Source organism: Liolophura sinensis, chromosome 10, assembly GCF_032854445.1.
Source record: "Liolophura sinensis isolate JHLJ2023 chromosome 10, CUHK_Ljap_v2, whole genome shotgun sequence".
NCBI classification, from domain to species: domain Eukaryota; kingdom Metazoa; phylum Mollusca; class Polyplacophora; order Chitonida; family Chitonidae; genus Liolophura; species Liolophura sinensis.
In genome coordinates, this window is record NC_088304.1 from 1311416 (window position 1) to 1333722 (window position 22307).

General features: G+C 40.1%; 1 protein-coding gene across 1 annotated transcript in view; it reads right to left on the reverse strand.

Annotated features, from left to right (window-relative positions):
- Positions 1-7107: 7107 nt before the first annotated feature.
- The window catches only part of LOC135476634 (N-alpha-acetyltransferase 25, NatB auxiliary subunit-like), a 39708-nt gene continuing 24508 nt past the window's right edge, over positions 7108-22307 (reverse strand). Inside the window, exons 17-28 of the mRNA XM_064756723.1 lie at positions 21626-21673; positions 20183-20286; positions 19770-19822; positions 18076-18148; positions 17630-17672; positions 16286-16492; positions 15200-15323; positions 14775-14834; positions 10644-10741; positions 10079-10189; positions 8234-8383; positions 7108-7414 (exon numbers count right to left, since the gene is read on the reverse strand). Coding sequence (XP_064612793.1) covers positions 7292-7414; positions 8234-8383; positions 10079-10189; positions 10644-10741; positions 14775-14834; positions 15200-15323; positions 16286-16492; positions 17630-17672; positions 18076-18148; positions 19770-19822; positions 20183-20286; positions 21626-21673 — 1194 coding nt within the window. The 3' untranslated portion in view covers positions 7108-7291. The remainder of the gene's footprint in view (positions 7415-8233; positions 8384-10078; positions 10190-10643; positions 10742-14774; positions 14835-15199; positions 15324-16285; positions 16493-17629; positions 17673-18075; positions 18149-19769; positions 19823-20182; positions 20287-21625; positions 21674-22307) is intronic.

The window sequence follows — 22307 nt, forward strand, 5'->3', positions numbered from 1 at the left end:
ATATGATCATGGTTTCAAATATCACCCCAGTACACTCGGCATGTAGGTCAAAGTGATCATAACAGGCATACTTGTCCAAGATTTGACTTAACAAATGCTCCAACACTGCCATTTCTCTCTGAAACTAAGAGACATTCTTCCAGCAACTTGCCTAGTTTGGCTATTTCCCTTGCCACTCCCCTGATTCAGTTCTCTCATGCAACCATTTCCCTAATGACTCCCCAATTCATTCCTTTGCCTCGCCACTCCCAATTCAGCCACTCCCAGATTCAGCCATTTCCATTGCCACTCCCCAATTCAGCCATTTCCATTGCCACTCCCCAATTCAGCTATTTCCCTACTGACTTCCCTGATTCAACCATTTCCCTTGACACTGCCTTCATTCAGCTATTTTCCTAATATCTCCTCTGATTCAGCCATTCCCCCAGCACATGCAACCACTTCCTTAATGACTCCCCAATTTAGCCATTTCCCTTCCGAATCTCCTAATTCAATCAGTACCCCCCCCCCTCCCTTGATTCAGCCATTTCACTAGCCACTCCCCTGATTCATTCATTTCTCTAGCCACCCCCTGATACAGCCATCCCCCCCACCTTTTTAAGATCATGGTTATTAATTGCAAATTATGCTGAAATTCACATACAAGCATGGTTACTCCTGAAGACATAGTTCATGATTTTTCTGATGGCTGAAATACATTTCCATGCAGTTAAAGAATTTTGCTAGTGTTATAGGCTTAAACTAGTTTGTATTAAAACCTATCAAGAAAATGTTAACTTAAAGGGATACTGAATCGATTCTGATTGGCTGGTGTGGGAGATAGGTCAGGCTATGCCAGGCCTAGGCTGTATACCAGGTATGGTACATTTATTCAAGCGTGACCAAGGCTGCAAAATTTGACACAGGAAATCCTATCTCCACTGTCTGCCAACCAGTCGATTCTGTATCAATTTAAGCATTGGCTGAAGAACTTACATGTATATAAAAAAACGTTGAACGTAACGAGTACTGTAATGTGATGAAAAGTCAAAGGTTGATGATAAAATCTGAAAAGTGCAGGTTTTGTTTCTGTAGATACAATCCATTTACATGGTTAACACAATCATGGCACAAAAGGTTCTAATACCTAAATTCACAAAAACTTCACACATGTCCACTATAAAACTGACCCATCTTTCCCTATGGAGGGTTTGTAAGTCAATTTCACTGACACCAGCTAGAGCATAACTCACACAGGCACAGAGGCAACCCATAGACATGTTAACCTCTGGAGCTCCAACAATCAGAAAATTAAAACTGTGTGAACCAGATAACCAAACTACCAATGCAGGACTTTCAGTAAAGTGTACAGAAAAGGTAAGGGACTGGCTTCCTGAGATTCAATGAATTAATTTTGCGAAATCTCGTTAGAATGATTCTGATTTTAATGCATTATGGGATGAAAATGTGGCTCACACACATTCAGAGCCCTTAAACTTCCATGTAATTTTGATAAAGGTCAATCATTTTATGACAAAATGGCAGAGTGATATTCCAAAAGTTAAAGCCAACACAATGAAATCCTAACAGACACCTAAGATTTAATGATAAATTTCAAACATGGTTACCACAATACATATCAACACGCAAAAGGATCTCGAAACCACAAATTAACGATGTTTCAAAGGGGCAATGAACCTTTCCTTTAAAGGCAAAGAAAAGACTAACTTGAAGTTTTTCTTGTATGAAAGACATTTAAACACTGTCCACCAAAAGAGTTTGATTTCCAACCCAGTAAAACTCTATGTGAAACTTTGGATTCTGTGGTGGCCTTGTCTGAGGAGTGATCATCAGGTTTCTGGCACTTACAACACAAAGACTGCTATACTTCCTTATACACAATGTACGCCATATGCATAGAGATCTAAAAAGGCATTCGCTGACCGGGAATTGAAATGAACTGTTTGAAGCGAACAGCATGGAAGAGACGTCACTGATCTGGGGTCACTACACACCACCATAGGATCTGATGATTTCACACTGTTTTACTTGGCTGAAAATATTCTTACAAAAAATAAAGCAAACTTTTTGCTTAGACAGTTTTAAATCATCTTTCATTTGATACATACTTAATTTGAGTGTTTTCTTTGCCTTTAAGTCTCCTACAAAACGATACTTTATGCAATGTTGGGGAACGAGTTTAAAACTTCCTTTCAAAATACCCTTTTTCTTCACTCCCATAAATCCACAAAAAAATCGACCAGTACAGGGGAAATTAGAAGACATCATTCATAAGACTTTAAATAAAAGAATGGATGATCATGACAGGATTTTTGAAGAATACATGTATTTTTCTCACATCAAAGGGCAAATACCGGCATAACCTTAACAGAAATCATAAAACACCCATCCTGATCAGATCCCAATCCTCTTAACCACAGGCTCTCTCACGCAGAGTTTGTTGAGGATTGTTTTTTTACAAGTGGCCTTGATACATATACCTTAATTCTTCAATCTTTTCAACCACCACTGCGAGCTCTATTTCAAAACATTCCGTGAGAACTATGGGTTGTAGAGAAGTAATTTACACAGTTTAATGAAGCTTGCATCTTAAGTGACACAAACAAATCATTTGTATCATCATTTTCATAATAATTCTTTGCACAAAGTGCTTTAGTGGTTGAAAAGGTTGAAGTTTTACAGTACATGTAAAGTTGTTCCATGAATCAAGAAATGTTGTTTTCTTACTCTAGCAATAGATGTACACTGTAAGCGCAAAGACCACAGTTTGTGAATTCACAAGTACCATGTTACCACTTATCACTGTTTATAGGGTAAGGCCTTAAGCCATGTAACATCAAGTCCACACAACCACTAATACAGGTGACAATTATTTCAAATACTAATCCACTATCGCCATCACTGAATAAATTAGGTGAAAAATCAAACCACGTGTTGTATAAAATTGCAAATACATGTCTTTCCAGTGGCTGCAGACTGCTTCCGTAAATCTTTCACAAGTCACAATGAAGTGTTTCTGAATATATCACAAAATCTGATACATGTCAGCCTCTAATCAACCAAGCTGAAACTATCATACAAGGTTCTTAATTCATTTACCCACTGTTCCAAACTGTAAAGAAAAATACTTTTTTCAGGACTCTATGATCAGGTATGTTTAAAGTTTAATTTTATTAGTCAACACAGAATAATGCCTTCAGAATATGCTTGAACAAGACACCTTGCAAACATGCAAAAACATTAAAGAGTTATTGTACCTCATTCATCAGTCCATTTTGAAAAAAATTCAATGTAACATTTCATATTTTAAAATAAATTTAATCAAAGACATATCCAAAAATGAACTCCTTCCTTTTATTTTAAAAGACTTTTAAGGTCTTGTTATCCTTTCAACAGATGGGTGGGAGTTTGGAAATTTATACAAACATGTCGGTAAAAAATCATCCACGCCTATTCCTTGAACTCCAGCTACACAAATCAAATCTAGACAAACCACAGCAACAAACCATACTTATTCAATATTGGATTCCATTAGTTTAGGAAATCAATCAAAATGAATATCCACTCAGTCTATTATTGTTCCGTACAATCTTCTGTATTTTGTAATGTAATGTTTTAATGAACGCAGATTTAAGAGATGGACAGAAAATGACATTTGTGCAGACTCGCAGCTTCTTTTGCAAAATGTTTCAGAAATTTTAATGTGAATCACATAATCACAAACAAACACTGTTGTCTTTGTGTGAGATGGACTTATGAATTGGTTTGTGAAGTTGTCCAACCATGTTTTACTTGCATAAAACCAATGAATGATGTTGTATTTGCATTTGACCTTGACTATCACCTCAAGGATGCGCTCAAAAAAAATCACCTTGACCAACCTAAATGGTGTGCCTGGGCAAAGTGGAATTCTTACTTGTTTGATCTCATCGAACAGACAGCCTTGAAATCACACAGCTTGTCCATACAGACCTACATAACTACCTAGCATCTGTATTATTTTTGACTTCTTCAAATACTAAATGTTTCTGATCCATTACAGCAACAAGAATGAGAATCATAGCCTGAGGCAGCGTGCGTCTCAACATCTCTGACACGGCCTACTACATGGAAAATTAACATGGGAAAGACACAGAAAACAGGAGAAAATGAGACACTTGATTTTCAGGTCCATACTGAGCACGTTGCATGGACTGGGTGGGTCATGAACTGATGTGTCTCCAACATGACAACCTGACCACTGTTGACACTGCTGGGCTCTAAAGTCTTACATGTGTAACCAATGGAAGAAAGTACAGCGAGCACTGTTGTCAGCAGATGAAACTTCTTGCAGGAAGAGACAGTTCAAAACTAATCATCTCCAGACTGCTGCCACCAGTTTTAATCATATTTTAAAAGTGGAACTATATAATGCATTCAGAAGTCTGAATTCTAAGATGAACTTTACAAACCATGTTGCGAATGCCAGGATAATCTTATGACATAACCTTTTTTCCTTATATTTACCTGCAGAAAAATATTAACATAATTAAAGTAGTCTTTAACTTTTTCATGAAGTCGGTTATTCCAACATCAACCGTGTTTAGAGTGCAAACAATCCACACTGGTTAGGATTCATACAAATGTAGCCCACCTTTCAATTCTAACACTTGCATGCATTTAAATTTTATAAAGTATTTTCACGCATAGTTTTATCATGTCTGATGAAACTCACTTCAGTTTTTTGTTTTCTTTCACCTTACCTTACCAGGCAATCTGATTAATCATTTCACAAGACAAAGAATCCCAACTTGAGTCTGAGAAAATGTTGCTTGGTTTCTCATTTTGAGTCCTCTATCTCATGTAGACTCAATCCTGACACTGAGGAAGCAGATAAGTTTCACACACTATTCCCGATAAATACCCACATTTCTTCCGTCTCATTAGATGCCCTGTTAGAGTTTCCCTTATGTTAATTCAACAGTTCACCTCTTTTTTTTTCTGTTTGAGCTGATCCAGGCTGTGCACTCCTGTGGTATTTGGTGCTCCAAACAAGGAATCCTGCTAACAACTGGGTACTCAGGAGCACGTCCCAGAAATGAAGGGAGATTTGGTGCTGCCCAGTATTTCATCCAAGAGTTACTTCCCTTGTCTTTCTGTGTTAAAGTGAAAGACAGCACCTGGCTAATGTTCATGTAAACTGAAAGACTACCATTTAAAGTATCTTAAACGGACATTAAATATTTTTTGAGATTTTTTTCAACCTAGTAAAAGTTTAGTGAAACTTTGTCTTGTCACAGCTTCAGCCATCTCCATTATCCACAGCAAGGTGACGTCCCGTTTACTCCAGTTCTCTAATGTCGAAGGTATTTCCCCACATAAAGTCTGAGCAGTTAGGAACGTTAACACTAGCACTGAATTCGGTTTGGACAGAGAAGCGAATTCGGGGACAATAACATTGTCTGTGCCTTGTATTCACACCTGAACGAATCTGTGCACAAAATCGTAACGAAATTTGCTTTGATGTCCAGAACGCATTCCGTGCTAGTGTGAATGCGCTTGTAGCCTATGGCAGGTCGAAGTTGTGGAGTTTGGCGATGAAGGACGAAGTGATAAAAGCTTTCTCAGAAATTGGATATACTGGACAGGTATTTCTTCCACTGCTTGAACTGTTGGTAGGCCTACTATATCACTGATACAGCTTATGAGCAGCCAGCAGATGCAGGGCCGAGGTACTCCTGGTTCAGGTCGTAGCCTCCGAAAGGGTTGTGCTGCTACTGGTAATTCTGAGCCCTATTAAATGTTTACAAAATTGTTGTACAACTGTATTCATGCTGAATTCTGAGACAAATGGAAATAAATCTACGCACCACTGAGGCTGATCTAGGCATTCGACTGTCGAGGGATTTTATGCTTCAATTTTTAAGACGAGAGTAGTTCTGACCTAGTTATTGCGGAGTAAGCACCTCAGCTTAAACACGGCGTTTCAATAATTTTACTGTATCTTATAAAAGAAAACGGATAAAAAACCATCCCTTGCAAGCTAGAAAGACGATGGGCAAAATTAAAATTCTTCAGTTCTAATAAATTCAGAAAAAAAAAATGATATAAGATTTAATTAATTTTTAGCATTTTCTGATGAGATGCCATCTTCTCATTCGAATGCACCTTCTGCATCCCTAATGAATATTGCACTGACTCAGAGATTTGTTATTTAGCAGCTGTATGCTGACTATATGCTCACATGTACAACCAAAAAATGGATTTGTATAATTTGAGCAGCGTGTCTATGTAGGCCTGGGGTCTACTGAGGAGATGAATGCTGTTTGGGCTAAGATGGTATGCTGCCGTCTGACAAAATCTGTGATACCGTCATACAACACTGGCTTGTAAATCAACTGATTTTAAATTATACAGACCTGTCCCACAACACGGTGTGAAATGGCCCCTTGGCTACACGTGAGTAAATCAATGTAAATGATCTCAAAATGATGTTTTATGCAGTCGTTCTGTGTTATCATGTCACATCATGGAGTGAATGGGTAAAGGCTATGTCAGAGCTTAGGTCGCCCTATCTAATAGCAACGTGTTTGATTGGATAAAATTCTCAAGATGGGTGCCTCGATTCAAACCAGCCATTTGTGCAGTACTGTCATTTTGTTCTACATGTTATTCAGTGAATCTCATTAAAATAATAATTCACCGTTCTGCTTTCATTTGAAATACGTTTAGCCAGGTGCTGTCTTATCCTTTAACTTGAAGATGCCAGTATACCTGTTGAGAGACTAGCACTATGATGTTTTTAATGTTTGGTCATTTCTGCAAATATGCCACTGCATCAGGTTGAAATGTTTATTCCTGAACAGAAGCTTTTGAATGAGTGGTCTCCACCACTGTGGAGATAGTGTTGCCATCCTAGCAGTTTGCTCCAGGCAGGAGAACGATTCAGCCAAACTCTCGTCTCTGATCAGGGTAATTCTGTAAAACCCCTACACATTCCATTATCTGCTTAAGTACACATTAACGCTTTGCTCGACATCATAAGTCTGACATCAAACAAGGCCATAAAACCGACAGCTACACTGTGATGTTTGGACAACACCCCCCCACACAACGCTCATGCTCGCGGTCTTTCAGCTTGGACGCCTTTATATCAAGTTCACTTCTTTAGCTCAGTCACTGAGGGAGAGCTTGGGTTCTCCTTGCCCAGCGTCCAGTGCCCCCTGGACGCTAAGAGAAGCCACACAAACCCACCAGTCCCTCACACCACAGCGGAGTTGGTCTAACTAGATTGGTTAGCTTGAGGCTCACATCATAAGCGCAGACTATTGAGGTAGTGAAGTTTCGTGTGCAGGAACTCGGACATTTGTTTGGCTGTCTGCTGGTAGCTGCTTTCTACTCCCTTCCACATCTCCTGTGAGGCGTGCTGGTCGTCCTACCAACCACAAAAACAATGTTTTACATGAAGCTATGCTAACTGAAACCTGGAGTTTACAAGAGCTAACAAACCTGAGAAAATACTTATTTCAATGTTGTTCACTCTGGAATATTTCATTTATATATTGGCAGTCAGTTTTATATTTGGAGGAAACTGGAGTACCCAGGTAAACCACTGACCTTTGGCACATTACTGACCCACTTTGCTACATGTGACATACAGACATGCTCAACATAGTATTGGAGGACAAGTGCATGTATAGTAAAACAAATAACCATTTTTTTTAGCCCTTGCTACATCTTCTTTATGGCAGACACTAGAGAATGTCACAGATATCACAGTAGTCATTCTCCCTGACTGTGGGTAGTGGTACAAGAGCCTTTGCTGTAAACTTCAGTTTCTGAAAACTAACATGTTGTGGAGAGCACCGCACAAGTAAACTACTTTGGAGATCTTCTTTCGATTTTGACAAAGACTGCTTTAAATCTCGCCTGTGTGCTACAGCTTTCAGGAATTTAGGCACACACACAAATCGTCATGGTTACTCAGCATGCTCTGTTTTAATTTGGGAATTTAGAGGCCTAATATTATTAGGAACTGTTAAATACATGAACGTAGACTACCTTACACGGTGTAAATCATTTCGCCACATACACTATCACAGGCAATCAAGGTACCAGCTGGTATGTGACACTTGCAGCCACGATCCTCAAAATAGCGACAGCGCATCAATAACTTTTCGTGACACAAAACTAACTTACCTCTGAGTGGCTGACTGAGATGGACAGATTGAGGTTAAGAGCACTAAGGGCTTACCTCTGAGTCACTGACTGGGGCAGACAGATTGAGGTTAGCCATGTCCAGAGAGAGAAACACAGGATCCAGGTTCTGAGAGGCCACATGCAGACCTTGTGCCCCCTTCTCCAACCCCTCCACTAGCTGTGTGAAGTTCCCAAAACTCACAGGCTGAAATATTAAGACTTTCAGACTAAGAACAAAAGATCTCAAAACTAACAGGCTGTGACACACAAAAATTCTCCTGACTAAGGACAAACGTTCTCCTAACTAAGGACAAAAGTTCTCCTGACTGTGGATGAAAGTTCTCCTGACTGTGGTTGAAAGTTCTCATGACCATGGATGAAAGTTCTCATGACCGTGGATGAAAGTTCTCATGACCGTGGATGAAAGTTCTTATGACTGTGGACAAAAGTTCTCATGACTGTGGACAAAGCTGACACACAAATGTCTAGTCCAAACATGCAAATTGTCAGAACTTTTCTTACTGGACATATTCACTGATTGGTTGATTGATTGGTGTTTAATGCCATGCTCCTGAATTTTTCAGTTAAATGATGGAGCTCAGGTTTATGCGTGGAGGTAACCGGAGTATCTGGAATAAACTGACCTTCAGCAGGTATCTAACAAACCTTTGGGGCTAAAAGCTGCAGAAACAGTTAGAGCTGGGTTTGAACACACGACCTTATTCATCAAAAGCTTTAAGAGCTGTAAGATCCCATACCACCCCCACCCACCACCCCCCATGCTACAGGCTGAAACAGTTAAGTTATCAAAATAGTTAAAAATCTAGTTAAGAATTCATGGATTCTCATATCAAGACAAGCAGAACTGCATAAGGTGAAAACTTAGACACACAGAAAAGTTTGTTCAGCCATGATAATTATAATTTCCTTTCAATGAACAACCTTGTTGGCTGAGATACCAAATTGTATCACCAAGTGCTCAATGTCCCAGCAAACTCAGTTACCATTCTCTCAGTTACCATTCTCTCAGTAACATCTTTGAGTTATCATTCTCTCAGTTACCATTCTCTAAGTAACATCTCTGAGTTACCATTATCTCAGTTACCATTCTCTAAGTAACATCTCTCAGTTACCATTCTTTAAGTTACCATTCTCTCAGTTACCACTCTCTAAGTAACATCCCTCAGTTACCCTTCTCTAAGTAACACCTCTGTTACCATTCTCTCAGTTACCACTCTCTAAGTAACATTTCTCAACTACCATTATCTCAGTTACCATTCTCTCAGTTACCATTCTCTAAGTAACATCTCTCAGTTACTTTTCTCTCAGTTACCATTCTCCCAGTTACCATTCTCTGTTACTACTATCTCAGTTACCATTCCCTCAATAACATCTCTCCAGTGATGTTTTCTGAAGGACAAGGTCATAATTTAAATTTTTGCTCACAGGAGAATATGAAAATAAAACTGGAAAAACAGTTAATGCCTGAGAAGTGTGGAGCGTGTCAGTAATTGCTCCTGTTAAAAACATGTTCCTGTTAAAAAACGGACATTTTTTATTTTTATTTCATTTGTGGATTCTTTCTTTTTTTTGCTTCACCTCGCTCGTAAATAGGGCTGGCATAACATATTTATCATTATCATATTTATTTCTCACACTGAAGTACATGTATCACACTGAAGTACATTTATCACACTGAAGTACATTTCTCACACTGAAGTACATTTATCACACTGAAGTACATTTCTCACACTGAAGTACATTTATCACACTGAAGTACATTTATCACAATGAAGAACATTTCCTCTGAACCGTGGCAATGGTTAACATAAGTGGATAGAGTTCAGGTCTGCAAGCACTGAGAGAGCATACAGCAGTCAAACAACAAAACCTAACTTACCACAGGTAATGACGAGTCTTTCTTCTTTTTCTGTTTCTTCGTGAAGGCTGTTTTGAGCGGTTTGAGAAGGCGGTGACATACGCCTGCTAATACTGTTGCATGGGCCAGGCTCTGTAATGTAACAACAACAGTAACACTGTCACAGCTGACACACGGATAGACTGGTGTGTACTAGTATGTCAAAGAATGCAGGACTAGATTTCCAGAAAATCATAAATGATTTTGCCAAAACAGTACATAAATACATGTCATACACATTATTTGAGCAGCTAAAAGATATTTTTCGAATAGGTCATCATCCAACCATCCAAACAAACCTCAAAACACCTTTCTGAGATCAAAAAAATTCTGTGAACGGGGCAAAATGAATCCCTATGTAGTGGACCTCCCTGCCACCCAATGTGTCCAAACACACCAGTGCAGAATCCAGTGTTTAAAAGATGATTTTACTCAGCTGACAAAAATCCTCAGGAAACAAAAAACAAAACATAACCCCATCAGACTATTTTTTTGGATGCTGTTATCAGCTTATTTGTTTTAATATTTCCAATTCCAACCTTCTCACCTCAGCTGACATGACAAACTGCTCTATAACTTCATGGTGAAGAGAACAGCCAGAGTCTTCCTGAAGGATGAGTTTACAGTCCTGACTCCACACCAACTCTGCCATACAAACAGTTTTCATTCAGAAGATTTCTTATATACATAAATTCAAAACATTTTCCATTTCTTAACAGATGATGTTCTATTTATTTATTTATCTGATTGGTCTTTTAGGCCGTGCTCGAGAATATTTCACTTATACGACGGCGGCCAGCATAACTCTGGGTGGAAACCGGGCAGAGCTCGGAGGGGAACCCACGACCATCCGCAGATTGCTGGCAGACCTTCCCACGTACGGCCAGAGAGGAAATGATGTTCTACAGCACTTGCATCTAAACATTACACTATCCCAAGGCATGTCCTCTTTTTCTTTTTTCTTTTCTGTAATACATCATTGAATCTGCATACACTGTAATTGCGCTCTTACAGTACTTTGGTTAGAGAATGATGTGTTTTTACACAGCTTGGTACTCGCTTGTCTACAAACGGCACGAAATCACGCTCGTTACAGGAATGGGATGATTTAATTCTCAACTTCTTTCAAAAAAGACAAAAACCGCTAAAATGTTCACATCCTAAAACTTACTTGACCAGCATTATACAGCGCTACAGTTAGGCTGAGTTCCTCTTCTACCCACCATTGACTAGCGCTACAGTTAGGCTGAGTTCCTCTTCTACTCACCATTAACTAGCTCTACACTTAGGCTGAGTTCCTCTTCTACTCACTGTTAACTAGCCCTACAGTTAGGCTGAGTTCCTCTTCTACTCACCATTAACTAGCCCTACAGTTAGACTGAGTTCTTCTTCTACTCACCATTAACTAGCCCTACAGTTAGGCTGAGTTCCTCTTCTACTCACCATTAACTAGCTCTACACTTAGGCTTAGTTCCTCTTCTACCCACCATTAACTAGCCCTACAGTTAGGCTGAGTTCCTCTTCTACCCACCATTGACTAGCGCTACACTTAGGCTGAGTTCCTCTTCTACCCACCATTGACTAGCGCTACAGTTAGGCTGAGTTCCTCTTCTACCTACCATTGACTAGCTCTACACTTAGGCTGAGTTCCTCTTCTACCCACCATTAACTAGCTCTACACTTAGGCTGAGTTCTTCTACTCACTATTAACTAGCGCTACAGTTAGGCTGAGTTCCTCTTCTACCCACCATTGACTAGCCCTACAGTTAGGCTGAGTTCCTCTTCTACTCACCACTGACTAGCGCTACAGTTAGGCTGAGTTCCTCTTCTACCCACCATTAACTAGCTCTACACTTAGGCTTAGTTCCTCTTCTACCTACCATTGACTAGCTCTACACTTAGGCTGAGTTCCTCTTCTACTCACCATTAACTAGCTCTACACTTAGGCTGAGTTCTTCTACTCACTATTAACTAGCGCTACAGTTAGGCTGAGTTCCTCTTCTACCCACCATTGACTAGCCCTACAGTTAGGCTGAGTTCCTCTTCTACCCATCATTAACTAGCTCTACAGTTAGGCTGAGTTCCTCTTCTACTCACCATTAACTAGCCCTGCACTTAGGCTGGGTTCTTCTTCTACTCACCATTAACTAGCCCTACAGTTAGGCTGATTTCCTCTTCTACTCCCCATTAACTAGCTCTACTCTTAGGCTGAGTTCTTCTACTCACCATTAACTAGCGCTACACTTAGGCTGAGTTCCTCTTCTACCCACCATTGACTAGCTCTACACTTAGGCTGAGTTCCTCTTCTACTCACCATTAACTAGCCCTACAGTCAGACTGAGTTCCTCTTCTACCCACCATTAACTAGCCCTACAGTCAGACTGAGTTCCTCTTCTACCCACCATTGACTAGCGCTACAGTCAGGCTGTTCCTCTTCTACTCACCATTAACTAGCTCTACACTTAGGCTGAGTTCTTCTTCTACTCACCATTGACTAGCCCTACAGTCATACTGAGTTCCTCTTCTACCCACCATAAACTAGCCCTACAGTTAGGCTGTTCCTCTTCTACCTACCATTGACTAGCTCTACACTTAGGCTTAGTTCCTCTTCTACCTACCATTGACTAGCTCTACACTTAGGCTGAGTTCCTCTTCTACTCACCATTAACTAGTTCTACACTTAGGCTGAGTTCTTCTTCTACTCACCATTGACTAGCCCTACAGTCATACTGAGTTCCTCTTCTACCCACCATAAACTAGCCCTACAGTTAGGCTGAGTTCCTCTTCTACCTACCATTGACTAGCTCTACACTTAGGCTTAGTTCCTCTTCTACCTACCATTGACTAGCTCTACACTTAGGCTGAGTTCCTCTTCTACTCACCATTAACTAGCTCTACACTTAGGCTGAGTTCTTCTACTCCCCATTGACTAGTGCTACAGTTAGGCTGAGTTCCTCTTCTACCCACCATTAACTAGCTCTACACTTAGGCTTAGTTCCTCTTCTACCTACCATTGACTAGCTCTACACTTAGGCTGAGTTCCTCTTCTACTCACCATTAACTAGCTCTACACTTAGGCTGAGTTCTTCTACTCACTATTAACTAGCGCTACAGTTAGGCTGAGTTCCTCTTCTACCCACCATTGACTAGCCCTACAGTTAGGCTGAGTTCCTCTTCTACCCATCATTAACTAGCTCTACAGTTAGGCTGAGTTCCTCTTCTACTCACCATTAACTAGCCCTGCACTTAGGCTGGGTTCTTCTTCTACTCACCATTAACTAGCTCTACACTTAGGCTGAGTTCCTCTTCTACTCCCCATTAACTAGCTCTACACTTAGGCTGAGTTCCTCTTCTACCCACCATTGACTAGCTCTACACTTAGGCTGAGTACCTCTTCTACTCACCATTAACTAGCCCTACAGTCAGACTGAGTTCCTCTTCTACCCACCATTAACTAGCCCTACAGTCAGGCTGAGTTCCTCTTCTACCCACCATTGACTAGCGCTACAGTCAGGCTGTTCCTCTTCTACTCACCATTAACTAGCTCTACACTTAGGCTGAGTTCTTCTTCTACTCACCATTGACTAGCCCTACAGTCATACTTAGTTCCTCTTCTACCCACCATAAACTAGCCCTACAGTTAGGCTGAGTTCCTCTTCTACTCACCATTGACTAGCCCTACAGTCAGACTGAGTTCCTCTTCTACCCACCATTGACTAGCCCTACAGTTAGGCTGAGTTCCTCTTCTACTCCCCATTGACTAGCACTACAGTCAGGCTGAGTTCCTCTTCTACTCACTGTTAACTAGCCCTACAGTTAGGCTGAATTCCTCTTCTACTCCCCATTAACTAGCTCTACACTTAGGCTTAGTTCCTCTTCTACCTACCATTGACTAGCGCTACAGTTAGGCTGAGTTCTTCTTCTACTCCCCATTAACTAGCTCTACACTTAGGCTTAGTTCCTCTTCTACCTACCATTGACTAGCACTACAGTTAGGCTGAGTTCCTCTTCTACTCCCCATTAACTAGCTCTACACTTAGGCTGAGTTCTTTTTCTACCCACCATTGACTAGCGCTACAGTCAGACTGAGTTCCTCTTCTACTCACCATTGACAAGCCCTACAGTCAGACTGAGTTCCTCTTCTACTCACCATTAACTAGCGCTACAGTTAGGCTGAGTTCCTCTTCTACCCACCATTGACTAGCGCTACAGTTAGGCTGAGTTCTTCTTCAACTCACCATTAACTAGCTCTACACTTAGGCTGAGTTCTTCTTCTACTCACCATTGACTAGCGCTACAATCAGACTGAGTTCCTCTTCTACTCCCCATTAACCAGCCCTACAGTTACGCTGAGTTCCTCTTCTACTCACCATTGACTAGCGCTACAGTTAGGCTGAGTTTCTCTTCTACACACCATTAACTAGCGCTACAGTCAGGCTGAGCTCCTCTTCTACTCACCATTAAATAGCCCTACAGTCAGACTGAGTTCTTCTTCTACTCACCATTGACTAGCGCTACAATCAGACTGAGTTCCTCTTCTACCCACCATTCACTAGCGCTACAGTTACGCTGAGTTCCTTTTCTACCCACCATTGACTAGCGCTACAGTTAGGCTGAGTTTCTCTTCTACACACCATTAACTAGCGCTACAGTTAGGCTGAGCTCCTCTTCTACTCACCATTAACTAGTCCTCCAGCTGAGGTCCTCAGTCGTTCCTCTAATGTGCTGTCTATCCGCTCTACAGCAAAACAAATAAACAATTACACGTATCATTCAGAGCTGACCTCTTCAGCTGCTGGTACAGGTAATGTCAAACTGCGATCATACATCTGAAGTAATCCTTTTTTTTTTTTTTTTGTTGGAAATAGCACTCTAAAAAAAGTTCTAACAGGTATTGCTTTTCATAAAATACTGTCTTTAACCTAATAATTCATCCCAGAAGGTGCACTTTCCGAGGCCAATAAATGTCACAATATATAACTTTTGGTTACGAAACTTACACTTTTTGTATAAACACCTTTCCAAATTTTGTAAAATGAGTAGCTTTCTCATGGACAAGATATTAATGCATCAGTTGCAGAAACCCATTCAATAAATACTTACCTAGACCTTCTTCTCTTAGTGTTTGACAATAGAAAACGTTCTCCACCATTTCTATAAATAATTTACTATGTAGACCGCTGAGATAAGAGGAGAGTCTTGTCCTGAAGGGCCCTTGTAACGGGTACTGTGGGGCAGAAAACACCACCATCACTAACATAGGATAGAGTACTCTCCCATCATTTCATCAATGTCTCATTTCTTCATCTATTTGTTTGTTGTGTGATGCAATACCACATTTTTTAAACTCCTACAAAAGCAGTCAACTCAACGCGTTCAGAAAACTAGTGTCTCGGGAGTAACCAGCTAGCCTTCAGCAAGCTACTGGCAAACTTTCCCATGTGTGACAAGGTTTTCCCATCACGTGTGACATGGTTTTCCCATCATGTGCAACATGGTTTTGCCCTCATGAGTGACATGGTTTTCCCATCACGTGCGACATGGTTTTCCCCATCATGTGTCATATCACGTGTCACATGGTTTTCCCATCACGTGTGACAAGGTTTTCACGTCACGTCCAACATGGTTTTGTCGTCATGAGTGACGGGGTTTTCCATCATATGTCACATGGTTTGCCCATCACATGTGACAGGTCTACCTGTGCGCAGTGTACATGGCGAATTCAGAAATACTTTGGATCAAATTCAGCAAATTAAAACTCGTATTAGAACTTATTAACATTTTGTATCTATACTTTTTTTTATTAGATTGAAATGTACATGACATTTAGTCCCCTGAGAAAGTTGCAATGGTGGATATACACAAGTGAAGAATTCTTTGGACATGAAGAAGAAAATTAATTTTTAAATGACATAGGCAGTAAATCACCTACAGCTTCATGACATTTTTCACCAACTAATCATTCTGTTGTACTAAGTTGGTGAAAATCAAATTTGAATTTTTTGCAATTAATATGAATATATAAGGTCACATGACTTTTCACAAGCTACTGAGCCTTCTGTACTACAGTTCGTACACCAAGGTGATTAGCTGGTAAAAATTCCATGAAATAACGAGGGACTTATTATACACAGTGTAGAGTCCTTTATGTGTACACTGGGATGTATTTGTGGGAAATGCATAGCTTACATCGGCAGGTGTTGCAAACTGCTGCTGACACGCCTCCAGGTGTGACTTCAGCTGACTGAAGAGCGTGTGCAGCACTTGCGTCATGCTGGGCTTGCTGTTGTCGTTTACGCCATTGTTAGCGTGGTCGTGAGATGTTGAAGATTTTCCTAATGAGATGGCTGCTGCTAAGATCCTTAGCTGTAAATTACGTAACTTCAGCCAAGCTTTCTGCAATGAGGTATGAAGTCGCATATACATTTATTATACGTAAGTGCAAAAAATTCACAAACAATAAGGCGCAGAAAATTACACAAACAATAAGGTGCAGAAAATTACACAAACAATAAGGCGCAGAAAATTACACAAATTTCTCTGAAATCATCTATAAAACTGACGTTTTCCCAGTAGGCTATCATCCCACTTTCCAAACAAACATTAAACCATCTTTCTAAAATCAACAAAACTCTCAGAATCTGGAGAAATGAGCCAAACAGTCATGGATAATATTCAAGGTTAGGTATCGCTTAACTCCACACGGGAACTTTTCCCTTATAGAACTGTTTTATACGTCAAGGCATCAGCAGTCCCTGGTGTAAATCATCAAGCGTGGATAGTTACTGGTAAACTTTCCAGCGTGTGACATAAAGATATTCACACATTACTCGAGAAGACAAGTGATCGTCAATGAATCTTGCTCGACTGCAAAAATGGTGACTTGTGCATCATCAACAGGTTGTTGTCACCAGGGCCTCACAAACAGTGAGCGAATGAATGAGTGAATGAATGAGTGAAACCTTTATTTAAAGAGTTTAGCTCTGTCAAATTTAACAATTTGCTCTTCCCAGAGGCCCTCTACAACAATACATGAACAAGTACAAACAGTATATACAATTCCATCTTTTAAAACATGAAAACAGTCAATAATATATAACTACATTTATCAGCTAATATAAATTTACTGGCTGAAATAATTTTTCAAATAAACTGACTTACACTCAGAAAGTGATGGTGCTGTTTCGATTAGACATTCTAAACTGTTACAAGCATGACAGCTCACTACTGTAAAACTTTTTTTTATAATAGTTATGTTTATCAATATGAAGGTTGTTAACAGTTGATCTGAGACACTTACAGCGTACTGCTGTGTTTTTAACAAGTAATTCTTTTAGATATAGTGGTAACTGATCATGAAATGATTTAAACAGTGACAGGAGAATGACAGGAGAATAAATATTTGTATACAACAAGAGAGAAGGAAACTAACACTGGAGCCCAATGGTTTAATACCACAGTGTCACAGAATTTAAATTCATCTCCCACCACCTCCGTCTAGGCCCTTGACTCCATGGAAATACAAAAACTTACCTCTTCTTCAAACGATTTTAACTTGATTTCTTCCAAATTTATTCTGTGAAATGAAAGCACAAAAAACTCAGATTCAACAGGCCACTTCCGACACATTTACAGCAAGGAAAAAAAAATATGGAAAACATGGAAAGAAAAGATTTAACTTTAACCCACACTGCCATGGTCAATGTTTTTGAGAACAAAGAAAATCCTTTGTGGAGATAATTTAACTCTGATCAAATCTGCAGTAAAAGACCTCAAATTCTGATCAAAAAACTGAAATTTTACTGGTAACAATACTTTCACTGCTGAAACTTACATCATTCTGGTAACATACAATGTGATCTTCCAAACAAATCCCAAAACCCTTTTCTAAAATGAAGATGGAACTCTCAGAATCTGGACAAAAGCTTAAACTTAGCCATGGGCAAAATTTGAAGTCATTTTGTCAAAAGTAAACTTACAAGTGAGGTGGGTCCCAAGTTAGCATCACAGTGAAATCCCTGTTGTCACACAGCTCATCAAAATCTGTCTTGTCTGAAAAGGAATGAGACTCTCTTACAGCTGCATACAAGAGTGGTAACAGGACTGAATCAATGGCAGGGGTTTAGCCTCGTTCTTATAATCTGTGGTATACCTGGTCTGCTCTCAATATAAGCGTAACTGTAGCCATGATATTTAGCTTCCTTTTTTCACATGGTTAGTCCATCCAATGAATGACATATTCATATCTTTACTTTTCACAAAAACAAAAAAACAAAAAATAAAACAGGAGAGAAGAGTTATGCATGTGTTATGTGCATGCGTTTTTAACAGTTTACAATGTACTGATAACATACTGCCACCCTGACACTCTCTAATCCATACTGTGGCAAAAGTGGTTACAAGGAATCACAAGGCTTCACTGTATCATATGTCTGACAGCCTTCTGATGGGCTGTTCTCTTTAAGACCAGAGAAATGAATGCTACATGTTGTCCAGTGAATAAAGTTTAGGATATAACAGCTGCTGCCTGTGAGGTAGACTGTTTAAAGTTCAGGTAGTAACGGCTGCTGCCTGTGAGGTAAACTGTTTAAAGTTCAGGTAGTAACGGCTGCTGCCTGTGAGGTAGACTGTTTAAAGTTCAGGTAGTAACGGCTGCTGCCTGTGAGGTAAACTGTTTAAAGTTCAGGAAGTAACGGCTGCTGCCAGTGAGGTAGACTGTTTAAAGTTGAGGTAGTAACGGCTGCTGCCAGTGAGGTAGACTGTTTAAAGTTCAGGATGTAACGGCTGCTGCCAGTGAGGTAGACTGTTTTAAGTTCAGGATATAACAGCTGCTGCCTGTGAGGTAAACTGTTTAAAGTTCAGGATGTAACGGCTGCTGCCAGTGAGGTAGACTGTTTAAAGTTCAGGTAGTAACGGCTGCTGCCAGTGAGGTAGACTGTTTAAAGTTTAGGATATAACGGCTGCTGCCAGTGAGGTAGACTGTTTAAAGTTCAGGATATTATGGCTGCTGCCTGTGAGGTAGACTGTTTAAAGTTTAGGATATAACGACTGCTGCCAGTGAGGTAGACTGTTTAAAGTTCAGGATATTATGGCTGCTGCCTGTGAGGTAGACTGTTTAAAGTTCAGGAAGTAATGGCTGCTCCCAGTGAGCTAGACTGTTTAAAGTTCAGGATGTAACGGCTGCTGCCAGTGAGGTAGACTGTTTAAAGTTCAGGAAGTAACGGCTGCTGCCAGTGAGGTAGACTGTTTAAAGTTCAGGAAGTAACGGCTGCTGCCAGTGAGGTACATGTAGACTGTTTAAAGTTCAGGATTTAACGGCTGCTGCCAGTGAGGTAGACCGTAAAGTTCAGGATGAAATGCTGCTGCCAGTGAGGTAAACTGTTTAAAGTTCAGGATGTAACGGCTGCTGCCAGTGAGGTAGACTGTTTAAAACAATGTGGAATTACTTTATTTATTCATCGTTGTCTAACATCATTATTCTCAGTGACACAAAAATAGCCAAACTGAGCCTGGTTAACCTCTCCTAAAGCTGGGACACAATAGAGAAACTAATAAAACTACAAAGTCTTTTCAGTATGCCACAACCTGGAACTGAACACAGGTCTCCTGCATACCAGGCAGACACTCTAACCTCTCAGCCATCACAAGGATGTATCAACTGTAGTAAACCTACCCTTCTCAGGATCTATCTCCATATAAGACATCATCTGCTCTGTACTATTATGGCTGAAAAAAACAAAAACAGCAGATAAATATTGGCCAACTTTTAATGAGAATTAACATCTATATCTCAAAGATAAAAAAGCTTCTAGGGCATAAGAGACATGAAATTCTGCCCACTTAGGACTTAATTACCCATTTTTAACATGCACAATGAATAAGCTGAACCCTCTGTAAGATGTAATCCTTTATAAGCTACAATGTGTAGAATTATTAAAGATTAGTTCAGTTTTTAAATAAGACATACACACAAGAAGCAAAAAATACATACTTTCAGATAAAAGAGTTGGCTAAATTTAACACAGTAATCACATGCCAAAATTGGCTACTCTAATTTTCAACTGAATAAAATAGAAAAGAATTTACCTGTTTGTTTCTAACACTAGATCCAGCACCAAACGTTCTGCTGTTGCTGTGGCAAACTGAAGCGAGTTTTGCAGCTTTTCTCGGAATTTTACAAATTCAAAAATCTGGCAAAGAAAACAGGTACATTTGTAGCAAGAAAATGGTCTAAAGTGAAAAAAAAAACTGAAAATGACAAATGACACCTATGAAATGCATCACTCCACAAAAATAGTCATCATCAGAATTGGTCACAACAGGTTTCACAAATAAGACCCGTCTCAAACAGCGTTCTGCAATACATTCAGATCCATTTTAATAACATTATTTATCACATTGTTGCTGAATGCCACACTGAAGAATTTTACACCTATAGGGAGCTGATCAGTTTTATCAGTGTAGGAACCTTGTAGTATAGAAAAACCACCGACTTTTAGCAAGTTACAAATGAACTTTTCTTGGTGAAGTTTCTTGATGAAGTACAGATGTGCACACCATACTGGTGGAAGTCAAGCAGAATAAGTTATTGTAACCATGGGCCCACACAGACCGAGACTGTAACCACAGGCCCACAAAGACAAATTGTAACCACGAACCCACAAAGACTGAGACTGTAACCACAGGCCCACAAAGACCGAGATTGTAACCACAGGCCCACAAAGACCGAGATTGTAACCACGAACCCACAAAGACTGAGACTGTAACCATGAACCCACAAAGACCGAGATCGTAACCATGGGTCCACAAAGACCAAGATTGTAACCACGAACCCACAAAGACTGAGACTGAAACCATGAATCCACAGAGACCGAGACTGTAACCATGGGTCCACAAAGACCAAGACTGTAACCACAGGCCCACAAAGACCGAGATTGTAACCACGAACCCACAAAGACTGAGACTGAAACCATGAACCCAAAAGACCAAGATCATAACCATGGGTCCACAAAGACCGAGACTGTAACCATGGGTCCACAAAGACCGAGATTGTAACCACGAACCCACAAAGACTGAGATTGTAACCGAGATCGTAACCATGGGTCCACAAAGACCGAGAGCAGCAAATTAAACCAGTACCTAAATCAGGTTTGTGATCAAAGAAAATCAGTGATAGATTAAGGACACAACCAAACTAGACAAGATCTCTGAATTGATTTATCAATTTGATATGAGAATACTTTACTTATACAACGACAGCCAGCATTAAGGTGGAAGGAAATCTTGAAGAGCTTGGGGAGACCTACAACCATCGGCAGGTTGCTGGAAGACCATCCAACATACAACTAGAGAGGAAACATCCCTGAAAAGCCCTCTGACATAAGACTACAACCAAACTAGCAACGGTGGAATCCGGCACAGAACTTCAAGGGCCTGTCATATGAAATGTGAGTGACACCTTTCACACCTGAGCCAGGCTAGAGCCCCAGTAAGTGTATGACACTACACAGAAATGGTAATCTTTCCTACCTTTGTAAATGATCCATATTTATAAGATGAGATGAGATATTCAGCAGTCTGTGAACAAAAACACACACACAAAAAAAATAAGTATAATGTTATACTAGAAAAAAATACGTATAAAATTCGTCCATGACCAAAAGAGGTTTGTCTGAAAAGTGGTTTGTCTGAAGAGTGCCTGTAGGATTATATCCTCCTGGGAAAATGTCAGCTTCTATTTGTCACTAAAAATGAAATATTTTGGGCGAAATCTTAGTTCAATTACTGTACATTAAGTAATGCTCTGTATTTTCAACCATGTTGATTTACGTAATCTGTACTGCTTCATCTACTTATCTATTTTAACTGGTGTTTTACACTGTACTTAAGAATATTTCACTTATACAATGGCAGCCAGCATTGTGAGAGGAGCTGGGCAGAGCCCGGGAGAAAACCACGGCCATCCACGGGTTGCTGCCAGACTTTTCCACCCACGGCCAAGAGAGGAAGCCAGCATGTACTGGACTTGAACTCACAGCAACCACATTGGTGGGAGGCTCCTGGTCATCGCGCTGCGCTGATGTGCTAACACCCTCAACCACAGAGGCCCATAATATTGCAAAAAGAATTATTATTTATTTCCCCTTCTCCTAAATGGCAACTTTATCTCATGAAAGGGACTTAAGACAATGGAATTTTTCTTCCCTGCCTG